At 36.8% G+C, this 19547-nt stretch overlaps 1 protein-coding gene across 1 annotated transcript; it reads left to right on the top strand.

Moving 5' to 3' along the window:
• The first annotated feature begins 3092 nt into the window (after window positions 1–3092).
• LOC127636738 (sodium/hydrogen exchanger 6-like) lies at window positions 3093–13890 on the top strand. The gene is made up of 16 exons (XM_052117432.1): window positions 3093–3449; window positions 3919–4118; window positions 5030–5107; window positions 5269–5345; window positions 5449–5561; window positions 5667–5772; window positions 6889–7030; window positions 7182–7287; window positions 7497–7585; window positions 8105–8218; window positions 8360–8471; window positions 9871–10024; window positions 10113–10143; window positions 10279–10364; window positions 10745–10850; window positions 13091–13890. Exons 1-16 carry the CDS (start codon window positions 3179–3181, stop codon window positions 13373–13375), a joined length of 2070 nt encoding a protein of 689 aa, XP_051973392.1. The 5' UTR covers window positions 3093–3178; the 3' UTR covers window positions 13376–13890.
• Window positions 13891–19547: the final 5657 nt, after the last annotated feature.

Genomic DNA, 19547 nt, shown 5'->3' with positions numbered 1-19547 from the left:
GTAATATTTAAAAAATATTAAAAATGTATTTTAATTTATAAACTGAACTGGGGCCAAACTTTTTTATTTACCTAACACTTTTATTGTAACTAAAATATAAATACAAAATGGATAATAATAATGTGTTTATTTACATTAAAATAGTATTTAATTACATTAAAATAAGTGTTTAAATAATATTTTCAAGGTCTGGCCATACATTCCTTCTTCAGATCTGGCCGAAGAACAAATATGAACTAACAAATAGGTTTTGATTAGCTTTACTTTGAAAATAAAAAGATACAAAATAGGGTTATTGTTTATGAAAACTGAGAAAGAATATTTACATCTGCTGAAGTCTGAATCTTTGTCAATATCAACACACATAAGAGAATAATGGCAATCTAATGTACACAAAATAAATGTAGCCTAAAACTGAAAAAGAGCATTATGTCAGTTTTTCCTTTTCACATTTTTATTATCCACCCATTCAATGAGGGTCAAATTTGCCTATATGTATTCTATATCTATCTATATGTTCATTTTTAATTGGTCATTTTTAACTTTTTGCTAACTGATTAATTTGACATTTTTGTTATAAATTTATATAATTATTTATTGAAAACATATGTAGATCTTCTGAAGATTATATTATAATGAAGTCATTAACCATTTTTATAAATCCTTAAAATTGCTTTAAATGAAATGAACAAATGTAATTCAAGACATTAGGGGTTAAGCTGGTCTAAGTACAAAAGTCATTCAGGCTTGTGATTTTGTTGCAATTCTGTGGCAGTAAGTCTCAGTTTATTTTATTGTTGCATTGTTTATTCTTTTGATCTTTCATTCAAAACATTCACAAAAATCGAACTTTTAATTGAAGTAAAACCATTGAAAAAGGGAAATATCTCTTTATTAATTAAATAAATTTTTAGTGCACCTGGGTGAATAGGAACATGAAATTCTTCAGCCATGACTTCACTGTTTTACAGGGATATAAATATGAGGTAACACTTGGGTCAAATTCCCTTAATCATCAATCACAGTGGGTTAGACTAAAGAATATAGTCATGATGTGCGGCAAAAGGTTGTTGAGCTTCACAAAATGGGAAGTGGCTATACGAAAATAGCCAAAGCATTGAAAATGCCCATTTCCACCACCAGGGCAATAATTAACATGTTCCAATCAACTGGATATCTTAAAAATCGGCCTGGAAATGGACGTGTGTCTTTATTGTCTCCACACACAGCGAGGAGGATGTTCAAGTGGACAAGGAATCTCCAAGGATCACAGCTGGAGAATTGCGGTAATATGTTGGGTCTTGGGGTCAGAAAGTCAAAAAATATATATATATATATCAGACATCACCACAAGTTGTTTGGGATGGTTTCAAGAAAAAAAGCCTCTGCTCTCATCCAACAACAAACTCAAGCGTCTTCATTTTGCCAGATCAACACAAAAATGGTTTACTGACCACAAAATTAAGGTACTGCCATGGCCATCCCAGTCCCCTGACCTGAACCCCATAGAAAACTTAACTGAAGAGGAGAGTCCACCACTTTGGACCTCTGATTTTGAAGGATCTGGAGAGATTCTGTATGGAGGGATGTCTCAGATCCCTTGCCAGGTGATCTCCAACCTCATTATGCATTATAAGAAAAGACTCAGAGCTGTTATCTCAGCAAAGGGAGGTTGCACAAAATATTGAATAAAAGGGTGCCAATAATTATGGACAATTTGTTTTGGAGAATATTGTTTAATTAATAAAGAGATATTTCCCCTGTTTCAGTTGTTTTTACTTCAATTAAAGGTTAGACTTTTGTGATTTGTTTTAATGAAAGATCAAAAGGATAAACCACAAACGCCACACAAAAGGTTTATTACAGTTAAGTTCATCAGATGAACTGATCCAGCAAAATACTTTCTCAGCCAGATCTTTCCCTGCCTGCCAATTATAGCCATGTATGTATATAATTGCATTTAAAGCTAATTAATAGTAATAATAAAAGATTTAATTTAAGAAGGAAAAGGATACGTTTTCATAGACCATAATATGGCTAATAATAGAAGTTTAAAGGAATACTCCGGGTTCAATACAAGTTAAGTTCAATCAACTTTTGTGGCATAATTTATTTGCACGTCACATAATTTTGACTTGCCCCTCCTTTACTTCAAAAAGAAAGAAAACAATTTAGGTTACAGTGAGACACTTACAATGGAAGTGTATTGGGCCAATATTATGGAGGGTTAAAGACAGAGAATTTTTTAAGAATTTTACAAAAGCACGTATATTAATTCTTCTGTTAAAACGTGTGTATTATTTGAGCTGTAAATTTGTTGTAAATAAAGAATCGTCGGTTTAGGGTTTTAAACATTGCACCGCTGTGAAAATGAAGTTGTAAAATTGTCTCTAACTTTACACATAAAAGGTTAATAAGTGATTTTATCACACTAAAATCATGTTAACACACATGTTGTTTATGTCTTGTGGCTATACTTTTGAAACAGTGAGTATTTTAACATGTACGAATTGGCCCCATTTTCTTCATTTGAAGTGCCTCAATGTTACCCATATTTTTGGGTTAGAAGTCGTCGAAATACATATTGGTAGTGGTTAACATTATGTCACAAATGCTGTCACAATCTTCTTTTTTAGTTTATTTTTGTCTGACCTTTTTCTCTTGGTCTGTTTCTCAGATATTTGTCCTCCTTGGAGTTCAGAAAGTTCTCATCAGCCAGATTTGCCGTCACTCTTCTAATGAATTTCCCTCTTGCTCTGCCTGTGCATGCGCAAGAACCGCCCCCTGTTGCTGATTGGCTGGAGTAGTGTTGTGTGGATCGGTCTGATCCACTATGTTTGTGTTCCATTTACAGAGCCAGGGCTGTGTACAAATACTATATTTTTTTTTCAGCTCACTTACACAACGGACAACTAGCAGACTGTGAGGAGATGTGCAGAATTTGACCAAAAGTGTATTGGATTAGAATTACTCAGTGCACCTTTAACTTGTTTTAAACCTACATACCGTTCAGTTTGAGGGTCCTTTTATTTGTAATAACCGATTTCCGGTCAAGCAGGGGAAATTCGCTCAAGGTTGTTGCTGCTGTCTTCACAGCGACATGTAGAGGGAAATATATCACCGTGACTCGCATCATCATCTGTACCACAGAGATCAATATCTCGCAGTTACAGTCGTGATGGGGTTTCACAATAGACTGTCCTCCGTATCGAGGACTTGTATTGTTCCCCGTTTACTCTGCCTCATGAGTTTCGCTGTCATTTGTCTGGCGGAGAATACTGAGATGGTGAATGTGGTGACGGAGAGGAAAGCGGAGGAGAGTCACCGGCAGGAGAGTGCCAATCTGCTCATCTTCATCATGTTACTCACACTCACTATCCTAACCATATGGCTCTTTAAACACCGCCGCTTCAGGTTCCTACACGAGACGGGTCTGGCTATGATCTACGGTGAGAACATGCAATATTCATATTTATATACAATTTCAAGTTCACATTTACTGCAACTTCTGAACGAGATCATTAATGCTTAACCAATGGGTTCTGTTTATGTATACACAGGTCTGCCCTTAATTTATACGGTGTTAATGATACTGTGAAATTATAAGTATAGGTGGAAACTTATTTTTTATATGTAATGTGTATATATATATATATATATATATATATATATATATATATATATATATAGAGGTATGTCGTTTTATTCTTACAAGTTTGATAGTGACAAGAAAATTCAATAATTATTATATTGTACAATGTAGCTGCATAGGATACATAGATTATTTTGGATAATCATTAATCAGTATTATCGCCATCATTAATTGCAAACAGTATGTGTCTGTGTATTCTTAGTTCAAAAGAAGGAGCTTTGGTTCCTTTGAAATATTGTGTGAGATGTACATGTTATCGTCTCCAGGCTTGTTTGTGGGTGTGATTCTGCGCTTTGGGGTGCATTCACCACAAGACTTAAATGATGTAACATTGAGTTGTGCAGTGAACGGCAGCCCCACCACACTGCTGGTGAACGTGAGCGGCCGTTTCTACGAGTACAGTCTGAAAGGAGAGGTCAGGGACAGCAAAGGCCATGATGTGCCAAATGCAGAGATGCTCAGGAAGGTAATGATGACAGATCATAATCCTCTTCTAAAGTATGATCGTTATAATCTTTTGTCAGCCATTCATTCTTATGGGCCATACTAAAAACCAGTCCAACGCAGCACAACAGTCAATGACATCCATCTACAGAAGCAAGAAAAATGATGTGAACCCTTTGAAATGACCTGCTTTTATGTATAAATTTGTCATAAAATGTGGTTTGATCTTCATCTAAGTTACAATAATGAGGACACACTATCTGTTTTAACTAATAACACACACATTTTTGTATTGTTCTTGTACATATAGAATACATCATTCAAACATTCACAGTGTAGGTTGGAAAAAAATATGTGAACCTTTAGGCTAATGACATCAACAAAAGATAATTAGAGTCAGAAGTTGGCAAACCTGGCATCCAATTAATGAAACAAGATTGGAGGTGTGGGTTAAAGCTACTTTGACTTATAAAAAGCACTCAAACATTTTGAGTTTGCTTTTCACAGAATGCTCTGTGAGGTAATAATAATACATTTAAAAAAAAAGAACCATAGAGTGACAGATAAAGACTTTATTGGAACTGGTAAACATCTCTGTTCGTGAGTCTACTATATGGAAAACATTAAACAGGCATGGTGCCCATGGCAGGACACCATGAAGGAAGCCACTGCTTTCCAACAAAAAAACATTGCTACACTCCCGATGTTTGCCAAAGACTACCTTGATACTCCACAACACTACTGGAAACTGTTTTGTGGACTGATGAATCTAAGGTTAGAACATGCAGCACTACATATGGCATAAAAAGGGCACATTTTATGACCAATTAATGCCAAAAACCAGCTAATTCCAAAGGGTTCACATAGTTTTCGTTGCCACTGTATAATATTGTGCACAATATTTTGTTCTCATACCTGTAAATCTGCTTCTAGGTTACTTTTGATCCAGAGGTTTTCTTCAACATTTTGCTTCCACCAATCATCTTTCATGCAGGATACAGCCTCAAACGAGTAGGATTGTGATTTTCTAAAAACTAATGGATATCTTATTAAAAATATGCAACAAAGGCTTGTTTTTACAGACATGATGTCTTATTTCCTCAATGATTGATGTGGCTGAGCTGCTATGTCCCATTTTTGACACTAATATCTTCAATCATTTTAAATATTAGAGACATTTTTTCAGAAATTTGGGCTCTATCCTCTCCTATGCCTTTGTGGGCACGATGACATCATGCTTAGTTACAGGGTGAGTCTAGAGCAATAGATGATGTTTCATGGATACAAGAAACACTTGTTGGTTTGAAATTATATCGTTTATCTTGTTTGGTCTTCAAATATCATCTATACAGTTTGGTGATGTACGGCTGCGTGGTTATTATGAAACTGATTGGTCAGCTTGGAGGGGATTTTTTCTTCACTGACTGCCTGTTCTTTGGTGCTATTGTATCTGCGACAGACCCAGGTATTGTTACTGTTACTTATATGGTTTAATAAACTATGCCCTCAATATTACATATACTATATATTGTTTATTTGGTAATGAGTGCAAGTTTGACATATTTTACAGTGACCGTTCTGGCCATTTTCAATGAGCTGAAAGTTGATGTGGATCTCTATGCACTGATGTTTGGCGAGAGCGTTCTCAATGATGCCGTGGCCATCGTCCTGTCATCGTAAGTAATTTTTTGCACACACATAAATACATTTGAAGTCCTCAGGATATTAGATTTCCTGTTATTTCAAAATGGCTCACTAGAGAGAAATCGTGTACTGATCATCTCATACACTGTGCATATGTTATAGATGATATGTTACTTTAACTACGTTTCACTTCAGAAAATGAGCTTTTGAACATTTTAGTTTAAATATTTTAAATGTAACCCTCTTTACCTAGGATCGCATTTGCTGCTTCTTCAGGAAATTTAAATTGCATTATGACGCTAAAACTAATTCAAATAAATTAGTTCAGTTGCTCGTTAAAAGATTTATGATTCAATGTTTCTTTAATATCTGTGCACACAGCATATACACATCGACTGATGGTCCTTATACTGAGACAGAATGTTTCACCACTACTTGGTGCAGGTTGCCAGCTTAAACAGGGCCATGACGATCCGCTTTCGGGTCAGAACCGGTGGCAACCTGCGATAGGTCCAATATCAGGACCAATATTACAGTCCTATCAGAAGGGCAACTCCAAATTACAATTCCTCTTCTTCTGATTGCATTTATTTGTGAAATTAAAATGATAGTAAACTGTCTAATTTTAATGAATTGTCTCTATATTCTCCCCATTTTACCAAAACATCGGAGGAAAAATATTAGGGACATCTGGGAGGCGAAAGGTACACAATTAGCGATAAACACACATTTCTGTATGGAAACGGCTTCAGGGCAGATTTATTTTGTGCTAAACCAAAACGTATGCGACAAAGTGTTTTTTTAGGCATGACATCATCTCGCACACACTTTTTATCAGTAAAGTCAATTTGAATGGAAACAGGCAGAATATGGCAAATGTCACAAAACATTTTTTACGCATTTTCACTTTGTCGATAACAAAATAGTTTGAAAAGTGGATGGAAACTAGGCTTATGATCAATACATTACTCCAGATTACACAGATATAATTTAATCACTATTTAATTTGAATTGCCTAGCCTTAAATTGAGTGTTTATGTGTGATCTTTTATTACAAGGTTATGCATGTGAGCATTTCCAGTCCTTCATGAAATGTCTGATTTCAGTATGGGAAAAATAAACTGTTGTCTTTTCTCTATTGTTTATAGGTCTATAGTGGCATACCAGCCTGAGGGAGACAATCGTCACACGTTTGATGCTAGTGCCCTGCTCAAGTGCCTGGGTGTCTTTCTGGGGGTTTTCAGTGGGTCTTTTGTGATGGGGGCTGCGACTGGAGTCATGACAGCTCTGGTATCTTTAATTTTGACATTAAAGGAATATTCCGGGTTCTGAATTTGTTGGGTTTTAGGTTTTGTTGACAATCCATCATCATGGCAATGAAGTTGTGAAACTGTCTATAACTTTAAGGTAGTAAGATCTGTTAATGTGTGCTGTTATTCAGGTCACAAAATTCACCAAACTTAGAGATTTTCCCTTGTTGGAAACAGCCCTGTTCTTCCTCATGTCCTGGAGTACTTTCCTATTGGCTGAGGCCTGTGGCTTCACTGGTAACTATGGCAACACTATGAAATAAATTACTGTTAGAAACATGCTGTGCATTACATCATGGAAATATTTATACTGTTGATCTGCTTATAACTTTCATCAAACACAGGTGACTATATTACTGTATTATATTTCATGTCACTATTTAACTTATAACCTTAGCTCTGATCTTTTGCTTTCTTTGCTTGTATACGTGTGTGTGTACGTTTAGGTGTGGTGGCTGTGCTCTTCTGTGGCATTACTCAGGCTCACTATACTTACAACAACCTTTCTGACGAATCTAAGTGCAGAACCAAACAGGTAACAAACAACAACATATGATAATAATATAATGTACAGTGTTGGATAGTAAAATAATAAATCTGGATTATGTAATATTATTTCAAAAACGAAGTGCTCGCAGTTAGATTACAGTTGTTGTTTTTTCCAAGATTACATATTGATTACATGAATGTTGGTTTATAGGTAATCTTAATTTATTTGAATTGCAACAAGACGTTTTAGTACAAAATTATTCCACAACTATGATTCTAAGATCGTGACACCAAATGTATAACAGTTAGATTAATAGAAATCCAGAAGTAATCTGATTGTATTACACTTTTTAGGTAATCTGAAAGATAATGATACTGTTTACAATTTTAGTCATGTATATTGTAATCAGTACAAGATTACATTTCAGTGATATTCTGCCCAACACTTAAAATGTATAAGAAATAATCTCTCATTGTCTATTATTTATATTTGCTTGGAGCATCTCATAGTTGAAGAATTCTCTGTGTGTCATGATTTGTATACTGTTCTGTTTTTCCTCTACAGTTGTTTGAGCTGCTGAATTTCCTGGCTGAAAACTTCATCTTTTCATACATGGGCTTGACACTTTTCTCCTTCCAGCACCATGTCTTTAATCCCTTCTTCATTATAGGTGCTTTTGTATCCTTTTGAAGTATTTTCTGTCTCTGGATGTGTGTAAATTTGAGGGGACATGCATGTGTATGTGTGTGCTGTACCCATGCATTATGTATAGACAAAACATTCACTAATGATCCTCCTTGACTATGGCTTTCCTTTTAGCTCGCCATATTTATTGGAAGGGCAGCTAATATCTACCCCTTGTCTTTCCTGTTAAACCTGGGCCGCAAGAACAAAATCGCATCCAATTTCCAACATGTCATGATGTTTTCAGGTACGTATATACCTACAGAGACCAGAGACACTTAAAAAGTATCCTTACCTCCTGACATAGCAAATTTATATTCATTTAAACCTTTAAAATCTGAATGTGTTTTTAAAGATTTCCAGTTTCAATGGCATGCTCAAAATTCAAGGCTTATTATTATAAAAAAAAAACAAAAAAACTCTTTGTTAACTTTGTTTCTTATTTTTCTGAATTCACATTATAAATCTCAGGGTGTAAATAAGGCAGCTCTGAAAAACTGCTTTTGTTTTGTTCCCAATCACGTTACCTGTAACTGAGTACATTTTGTGTTGATGCAACAAAGCAATACAAAAATTATATCATTATAAAAATAATTGATCCTACTCTCCAAAAACTTCTCCTTGTGTCCAAAAGCCCCTTCAAACAACTAAAACATAATAATTGTACACAAGAACTCATTACACATGCAAATATAACAATGAAAGGTATGCTCTCTCCAAAGCATGCAGTTATGAGTAAGAGATCTCATTCAGTTTCATTCTGTGTCATTTGAGCCATCATTGAGTCTGTGTCATGTACTTGGCGCCATCTTCTGGTGGCCATATATAATTAGAGTGAACAATCATCTCTGCCCATATTTGGATGACTTCCACCTCTGTTTGAAGCAGTCTGAACCTTAAAATGATTGGTTGAGCATTCCATGATGCTGTACAAAATACCACTTCATTTCAAATGAAATCATCTGATCAAGGAAAGGGTTTTTAGCCAGATAGCAGATTATGTGCTGTGTGCACATTGTGCCTCGTGTGGTTTATCTAATGATAATGATAGCTTTTTATCCGATTACATTGTGTTTTGGCTCGTTGTAACTGGAATCCTCTCTTCTAAGTAATGGTATGTGATATGTTATGTCCAACATCTGTTTACATGTCAAAGACATGTACTTTTTTTGTTGGGACATGTAATATTAATTACAATTTTATTTTGTCTGTAAGTAAAACAAATAGGCTAGTTGTATTCTACTCTTTGAGCGCTTTCCAGTGACATATGACACATAGCTATTTGATCAGTTTGATGTTTTTACCGATTACAATCCGGGCCAATCCGATTTCTTTCAATCCTCATATTTTTTGAAAGACTTTATGCAATATTTGTACTTTAAAAAATTTATTTGTCACACCACAGAACCATTTAAAATGATTCAGTTGATTAAAAATGGTGAAGAACTATATGGTGAAGAAAAATATATATATATATATATATTTTATATATAAAACCACTTATAGCATCTAAAATATACACTTTGCCATATACATTCATACATTTTACCTAAAATCTTGATATTAATACAAAATACATTTATGCGTTAATTATGAATCCTATAAACGTTATGTTTCCTGTCATTTATGTAATTCTGACCTCATAGGGCTTCGAGGAGCCATGACCTTTGCCCTCTCAATCAGGGACACTGCGACATATGCCAGGCAGATGATGTTCTCCACCACTCTTCTCATCGTTTTTTCCACTGTGTGGGTGTGTGGAGGCGGGACCACCCCCATGCTGTCACTCATGCAGATCCGGTGAGCTCTGCCAGTAATTGTTGATTATTGACTAAAGATTAAATGATTCCTTTTATACAAATCATTTTATATTATTTTATGTCAACAGTGTGGGAGTAGACACGGACCAAGAGAATGCAGTAAGTGCTAATCACGCCAACAGTGTTTACAGCAGCTAATATTTAAACTACCTAAAGTATATTTTGTATTCAAATCTTAATTATAACAGACAACATGAACTGACTTTCTTTTTCTTTTTTCCTCTACTTGTTTAGGTCACAGGACCGGATGGAATGGCACAAAGAAGCACAAAGCATGAAAGTGCTTGGCCGTTCAGACTGTGGTACACATTTGACCACAAGTATCCTTCATTCATTCTGCCTAGCTGTGTCAGTCACACTCTTTTCCCCTTTAAATATTATTTTATTTTATTTACAAATCAGAATGCTCCTTGGCCTGATCATTTTATTTAATCTTAGACAACCAAAATATTTATAATTTCTCCAAATATTTACTAAATGTTAAACAGCAGAGGGCGCTCATGATCAGCATTACAAATTACACTAGGCTTTGATTTCCAACAGGGATCTGCTAGCATTCTGAAAAAACTCATTTTAGCTTCTTTTCATTAATTTCTTTTTCTTTCTTTTTTTTTTTTTTTTTTACAAACCTGACAAATTATTCTAAACCAGCTGCAAAATTAATTGTGATTAAATAATGTTCCTTAACAAACTGGTTCAGTTATTTGAAACCCTTCCTCACTCACAGTGGGCCTCCACTCACTACAACTCTGCCAGCCTGCTGTGGTCCAATAGCACGCTGTCTGACCAACTCACAGGCCTATGAGGTAATTCATCCACACACACACACACACACACACACACACACACACACACACACACACACACACACACACACACACACACACACACACACACACACACACACAGACAGTGATACATTATTTGTTGATAGATTTACTCATCTAGAATAGCTGGATTAATTTGACTGATATGAATTGTCTTATATTTTTATATTTGCTCCTTGTATTATTAAATTCAGATAGATGAACAATTCATTGGGCTTTATTGAGGTATAAATTCTGAAATGTATGCCTTCTACTTTCATTGTCAGACCGATGCGTTTTACAATCCAAATAATAAAGTTTAGTATCAGGCATTATTGTTCAAATAGTTGTAAGTACTTCTACAGAATAGTAAAGTCATGTGGACACGTGTTTAATGGTTAAATGAGTGTTTCTTCAACTCTGGGCAACTTCATGTTCCAGGGTTTGATTGTTATTAAAAATAACATATAGAAAACAAACAAAATAAATCATACATTTTTGTACTTTTGCCTTTTGGTACAAATGCCTTTTATGTGCAGATTTGACTGTTTAAGCCTTGTCCCAGACCCAGACTTTCAGTTTGAATCTATGTAAATCTATTATAATAATATAAATGATATGTTTAAAACTCTGATAATCCAAACACAGTGAAATAAACATAAACCATTTCAATATTTATTGTATGATAATGATTTCTATATTGTTATTGGCATCACTTCCAATCAAGCTGCAACTTTGCCAAATTATGCAAAAAGTGTGAAAAATATGATTAATTGTGTGTATTTATGATACACAAATTGTTAGCAATAAAATGATCCTTAGGTAGACAAATTCAAAAGCCATTCATTTAATTTAAAAAAAAAAACGTTAAAAAGTAATTTCCACCGAAGAATTCTATTAAACACAAAACAGAATTGGAGATGTGCGAAAATGACACTGTGGTGGGAATTTCCACGCCTTTTCGAAGAAAAATGACAAAAATCCTGTGATGCATGTACATTACATGCACTTTTGGATATTGTTAGTAGACAACAACAACAAAAAATAGTGAGAGTGAATTTTTTTTTTAAGAAGACTTTAATTTCCAAGAAATTCAAACTCTATGGACCTGCCGGCGGGTACAAAGGGGGTTGCTATATCACGAAAATGTTTACACTTAAAATGTTAAAATCCCCTTGTAAATAAGTCAGGCATATGAGGTATCATTCGAAAGCTTCGAATCTGAACTTCTTCATTTATGTACAAATAATAACAAAAATATATTGAAATATATTGAAATATTAATATAATGGTCTTTCACCTAGCACCTAAATGGACAAGTCACAAAGTGAAATATGATTTCTTTAAGTCATCAAATTCAAACGATCACTGCTGCTGTAAGCCCCGACTAGCTAAAAACTTGATATATTCTTTTACCTTAGTTTCCTAAACAATGACAATTTTACTTGTTTGAAGCTTGTGTTAATAATCCAGTGTTATATGTTAGATGTCAAGAACAAAATATGCTATCCAGAAGGAAAAGCATGCTAAACAAATGATCAGAAAATATGTTTTTGACTTTTGGTGATAACATTTTATATATCATCGCAAAGGGGATTTGAAGATTGAGCTTCTAGTCCACTCAGAGGCAGAGATATTCAATGAAATAACAAGGGTGGTGCGTGAATTTAAAATTAGACTATGGATGAGCACATCTGTAAGGGCTCAAATAAAAAAGTGCCACCTACATTTCAGATCTGTATGTTCTGATGGAATGTTATAGCGCAGGGGTGTCCAAACTTTTTCGGTTGGGGGCCAAATGTGGAAAAAATATGGCGCCGCAAGTGATGCAAGGAATTACTTTTTATAGCAATACAATTTTAACTTCTATTCTGTTATTTCTTGCATTACAAATACAATTTTAATTTGAATTATCATGCTTCATTTTATTTTGCAGACGCGCGTGTCTATAACAATAAACTGTTCAGCCGCTCACAACAGCAGCTCAACTCAGTTGTATGATCCGAGGTATCGGGACATTTTATGAAAAATTAGACCAATTTTTTGCAATTAGTCCACAGAATGTGTGAATGGTGAGCATTTAAATTTGAGTGTGAAAAACTGCAGGCGGCGGCCCAAAAATGCACCAGAGTTTAAGGTGTTAAAGTTTCCTAAATTGCAGAAACACCCACATATGACAGTTAATCCAGCCAGAATTGCACTGAACATATTTAAATCATGAATGATCTTTTTCTCCTCAGTCAGGTCAGCTGCATGATGAGGACACAGAACTGATTTTGAATGATGGAGGTGGTTTGATGTATGGTGACATGACGGTCAGCACGGTTGCCCATGGCATGCCCACCACCTCCACAACCCAGGCTGGTCGCTACTCACTAGCAGGAACCTCAGACGATCCTCTCGACCGGGAGCTTGCGTTTGGAGGCACTCGCCTGGTCCTCCCCACAGATGAGCCTCTGGACCCCCTGATATCTTTCCCTCCTCCTCCGCCATCCCCACCACTGTCTGACCCTCTACGCCACTGAGTCTGAGCCTGTACCTGCCGAACAACTGCTAACTTCCTGCCCTCCGTTTGGCACTTTCTTCCACAAATGTTAAGCTATTTATGCTTTTATTATTTTATTTATTGTTTTGTGGCATATTTATTTGTCTGGTGGACACTGGATAATCTACCATGGTTGTTGTGGCTAATCCTTCCTGTTCTCTTCCTAATTTGTTAAAGAAAGTACAAACAAATTGTTCAAATGTGCCACAAAAGATTCCAAAAGTATTTCAAGTAGTGTGTCGGAGTAGATCAGACAGAAACTCTGCATCTTGTTGTGAATGCATTGATGTCTGGTTTGACATCGTCAAATAATACCTAACTTGTGAACCTCTATAAATAAGTGCCTAATGTCCAGTCCCCTGGTTTTTGTATTGTGCTATGTGGCTAATCATTGCCTCGTTAATATTAATATTAGTTTATGAAAAAGAGATGAACTATTTGAAATTGTTTTCTTACTGTTCCACATCCATGAACATTTATTAAATAAGATTTGGTGTACTTTTTTAACCAGTGTTGTCAATTATTTTACAACCCCAATTCTGAAAAAGTTGTGACAGTATGAAAAATACGAATAAAAACAAAAATGCGGCAAATAGTATCCCCATAGATTGAAACGTGGTCTGAACAACGATGAGTGAAAGATTTATGAAGACATGCCATATGAATTTCTGCTCTTTAATGATGCCTGAATGATAATACAATTTAAATATTCCATGAGATAGGAATTACTCGCTGTATGACCTGATCATTTTGCGATATGCCTTATGCTGGCAATTAAATAATCTGATGAATAAGGGGATGCGGTGCGGAGCCTACCGCTAGGTGTCAGAGGCGCGCCACAACAGACGTGCTTGCGATGAGAACGTGGAAGTACGTATAGAGTAAGAAAATGCTGAGTTTTATGGATCGGCATTAATGCGCCCTTGGAGGCACTCGTGGAACATCACTCGAAATGTTGTACTGAACTAAATATGTTATTTATTTCACCAAGGACCCTTTCACAAGGCTTTGGTGAAGGCTATATTAACCTGTTGATACGCATTTGTTCGCACTCGGGAGTGACGTCACTCTGCTAACATTTAATATATAATTTACCATCTATATATGTAATTAATGTTAACAAATTATACATATTTTCAAAGGTCTAAGGGTTCAACATTGATATCTGATCTCTGTTGCATGATAGCAATCCTCCAGAAACAGCAATTTAGTTATTTGTGCCTGGAGTACAAATGAAAACAGGAGTTCATACCTTTATTATGAAATCGTGATCGCCAGATGAATCCAGTTCGCCACACTTGGGTCAATTGTCCATGACAAGCGTTCTTTGAAAAACATCCAATAGCACTTTTTGTCCATAAAAGTGATAAATATGAGAAATATTTATATGTTCTACATTGTTTATATGAGATCTCACCTGGAAGAATTACCCTCCGTCGTCGTTCTTCAAGAAACTATGCAATCTGAGCAGCATTCATTAGAGTCTTATAAACAAAACGAGCCCATCTCCAGTCTATTTTTAAAAATACGGCGTAGTTTCATTCATATAGCCAAGCAGTGCAGTCAGAGTTTGTGTTGACATTGAGAGGCAGAGACTTAATTTTACTCTGTACCCGTCCAGTGATTTTACAGAGACAAAACGGTCACAGGAGCCTAATTTTTTATTAAATCATCTTCAAATTTGAAACATAACTTCTTTAGACTTGTGGCTTTGAGAACATTGTATTTCTCAATACTTTTATTATTGTTTTCTTTTTCTTCTTTTTTTTCCATGTTCAGCACAAAATATTTCCATTACTATAAACTCTATAGTTCTCTAACGTTAAAAATGACAACATATATTCATTCTGAAACTTGGGATATAAAGCCCAAAGTGTCTTCTTTCAAAAGGTACTACAACTGTGTCCATACTCCAAAGGGTCAGTAAATACAACCATTTAAATTCAGGTATATCATTTTCATGGTTTGTGCTCAAAAAGGGGCACACATCAACGGATTAAACTGTGATGCCATGCTCAATCTTTCCTAGTGAGTAGGACATAGAGATGATAAATTGTACTGGAAAGCACCCACTACATGATTTTGGCAAAGGCGACCAGCAAAACGGTGATATCTTACTGAATGGAGTAATGGGACCCCGTACAATAAGCACTGACTGTACATGATGATATGCCTGAATAATTATCTTAATTCCCCGATGGGGAACACTCGGGCATGCAGACGTTAAATGACAAGTGAATGAACCTTGACCAAGTTGCCCTCATGAAATTGTGTGATTGCCTGCCATTACTACGAGAGTGAATGAGCTGTTGACATGAAATACTGGCTTTTGATATTGATGCGGATGTGTTATGATGAACAGACAACATTCAAACTTTATGATGAACAGGCAGCATGGCAACGGAAGGCCTAGACCAATGACTAAATCTGAATGCATTTGATGGATATGATAATAACTTACCTTATTTCTGATGGAAACCAGCTGCTGCCTGAGCATATGATTTTGACGGACTTGGCGTGGAGTGCGGTCCTTCCGCACCGGGTCATGAAATCCGATTGAGGATGCGGTGGCTCGATTGAGAGAGATCTCCTAAGTGAATAAGATAGGGATGAAGGTCCGGGTTTGCTGGTTGTTTACTCCCCATGGGTTTGATGTGGGCAGAAGTTGAGATGAAGTGATGACATCATTGGAAAGGGAAGGCAGGCTTCCAGAGATGTTCTGTGCACTGGTTCTCCTGTGGCCTGGAGAGGTTAAAACATGTCTATTTGCCGCATTAGCTCACTGAAACAGCAATGTGATAGATTGTGAGCAGACTTATAAAGCAATGGCTTACATGTGATTGACTGGGAATTACCCAGCTAATGGTGCGTTGATGTACAGCTACTAGTCTTCCCACTAGAACTACACTGCGCTTACATTTCTCAAAAAAGAGCCTTTTTCCTCTTCAAAGCACGCACATTCTGCACAACCGCTTCCCTGTGGTAAGCGACGCATTATATCATACCGTGAGCAAACCAAATTGCCCTCTGTCCCATTACGCAGACGCGTGGCGAGCCCTAATGGGCATTTCAGAATGGATGCAAAAAACGATCGAACATGGCTGTATAATCCAATTTGTTCGCCGGGCAACCCGTTTCAAAGGCATTCTGTTTTCCACGTTTTCGTCCGAAGACACGCCAGTGTTACAAGAATGCCCCCTGTGCCATTTGGTATTCGAAGTCCCAAGCACCGTTGGGAACGGATGCAATGTCACACAAATGGCCGGCGAAACGTAAATTCGCATTTCCTCTGGTATGCCTGATCTACTCTGTCATATGCAAAGTCCGGGAGGACAAGGAAACGGTTCTATTAGTTGCGCCGAGATGGCCCAACCAGCCATGGTTTACGGAAATGATAGAGATGCTGTACACAGCCCACCATGGGAAATACAGCTGAGGAGGGATCTCCTCTTTCATGTGCACTGGACAATCTAGCATCCTCAGCCCCAGCTGTGGAACCTGCATGTGTGGCCACTGAACGGGGCACACTACACGTGCCAGAACTGACGCGTTCAGTCATGAACACCATTTTACAAGCCAGAGCACCATCCACAAGACGCCTCTATGCACTAAAATGGAAGGTTTTCACCGGTGTCTCTCACATAGTAAGGACCCAATAAACTGCCCCATACATGATATTCTAATATTTCTTCAAGAGCGATTAGACGCAGGACTCACCCCGTCAATGATCAAAGTGTATGTGGCAAATATATCTGCGTATCACGCACATGAAGCCGGCGCCTCTATAAGCAAGCATGATTTAATCATAAAGTTCCTAAAAGGAGCAAGACGATTAAAGCCGCCTTGGCCAGCTACAGTCCGACTTGGGACTTAACTTTAGTCCTAAAAGCTCTCGCAGGGCCCCCCTTCGAGCCTTTGGACTAAAGATTTAGATTTGCACATGCTTTCTGTTAAGACCGCACTACTGCTGGCTCTGGCCTCAGTAAAATGGGTTTGTGACCTACATGCCTTACCAGTCTACATTTCTTGTCTGGAGTTTGGCCCTGGTCTTTCAAGAGCCACTGTCAAACCCAGGAAAGGCTATGTACCCAAGGTCCTGACCACACCCTTTAAAGAGCAGGCGGTTCACCTTCAGGCCTTCTTCCCTCCTCCATTTAATTCATATGAGGAACAATCATTGCATTTGTTATGCCCTGTGCAGGCTCTACATACATACGTTGAGCGTACTTGCCAGTTCAGACTGTCTGATCAGCTTTTTATATGGTATGGAGGATGCACAAAATGAATGTCCATCTCCAAGCAAAGACTTTCTCACTGGATTGTCGATGCAATTACCCTGGCTTAAGAATTGCAGAGTCAGACTTGCCCAATTGGTGTTAAAGCCCACTCAACTAGAGGCATGGCCTCCTCATGGGCATGGACGAATGGTGTGTCCTTACAAGACATATGTTTTGCAGCAGGATGGCCCTCGCAAAACACGTTCGTAAGGTTTTACAACCTAGACTTAACGTCTCTTTCTTCAGTTTAGAGCACTGTTTAGAGCACTTGCTATTCATTGGCCATATGAATATATAGTATATATATATATAGATAGATAGATAGATATCTATACACTTATGCCCCCTTTTTAAGTACGGACTCCGCATCATTTACACAACTGCCTGCATTCAGGCTAGGGATGCACCGAAATGAAAATTCTGGGCCGAAACCGAAAATCCAGGATGCACTTGGCCGAAAACCGAAACCGAAACCGAAATTTTTACCTATTTAAAAAAAAAAAAAATGTTGTGTATAATTGTATTAATTTTATACTTTTTCATTAATTTCATGAATTTAATTAATCTGAATTGAAAAACTACAAACCAATAAAACAAATCACACTTTTATTGAAAGTAGCACAACAAAATTGGACAAAAAATATATTAAAACTATATTAAATATTATTCTTCTTTCAGTTCTGTAAAAATCTAATTTTACAGATTTTATTAACAATTATCCAAATAATGTAAAGTTTTAGAAAACTATTATATGAAAAACAACAGTCAAGTAATGAACTTAGCTAGCATCTTTCAAAAAGTTTAAATATGCAACAGTAATTTTAATTAAAACAAAAAGGCAGAACACTCATCAAGAACATGAGATGCTGCACTGAACAGTTTCTCACTCTTTGTGCTGGTGCTTGGGCAGATAAATACCTGTGCGCAATCCGCGCAAGCAAAGGAAAGCGGTGTTTGTTTATGCGCCCGTAGTCAAGGGGACTGTCGCTTCTGGCGTAGTACAGCTAGATACGTCTCAAGTTGTGGTGTAGCTGCGCTAGTTGTGACATTTTCCTGTAGAATCTCTTGCTGTATTCTGTATATATATATATATCTTGAAAGTTCTGATGAACAAACACTGCAGATCGCAAATTTGATGTCCTTATCAGAAACTTTGAAGAATTTCCACACCGCTGACATGATCGGCCTTTGTTTGGTAGCGCTGTGATAAGGGCTAGATCGATCCAGATTGAAATCTGAGCACTGAGGGGCGGGGCGAGGAGGTATATATTTTTGGCCTTTTTTCTCTTTCGGCCGAAAACCGAAAGTGCCATTTTTGGCCGAAAAGTTTTGGCGGCCGAAATTTCGGAGCATCCCTAATTCAGGCCGTTATAATTCCATAAGTCACAAGCACTTCATTTTAAATAAACTCTCTTCTCATCCGGGTTCATAAGGAGTAATTCATACTATATGGCTATAACTCATATGTTGATTATGAGTGTGCTCCTCCTGGCCATCATGAGGATCACTCACTTCAACATACACATGTCGGTCGTCGTCCCATAAGACTGCGCAGCCATGTTTCCTCTTTAGGAAGTTATGTCATGTAGTGCGGCATCATGGGATTCTGTTCCCCATATGCAAACGCAATGTCAAGTGGACTGAAGTCGTAAGGGAACGTAATGAGACATTTCTCCACTAAAAGGAGAAATTTGGATATGGGTTAATAAAATAAATAAAAAAAATTGTTGTTTTTTTTATTGTCCGGATCTATTAAGCTATTTGAAATTGCATTTAAAATGCAATTCACAATTACTAGAATACACCTTACTATAATGAAAATGTTTTCCATATCTGGAGTTCAAAATCCTTTTTAGATTTTTTTCTGGGGCTTAA

The sequence above is a fragment of the Xyrauchen texanus genome, chromosome 44 (genome assembly GCF_025860055.1).
Source record: "Xyrauchen texanus isolate HMW12.3.18 chromosome 44, RBS_HiC_50CHRs, whole genome shotgun sequence".
Lineage (NCBI taxonomy): Eukaryota > Metazoa > Chordata > Actinopteri > Cypriniformes > Catostomidae > Xyrauchen > Xyrauchen texanus.
The sequence above is the reverse complement of the archived record's forward strand: the minus strand, read 5'-3'. Positions and strand labels throughout refer to the sequence as shown.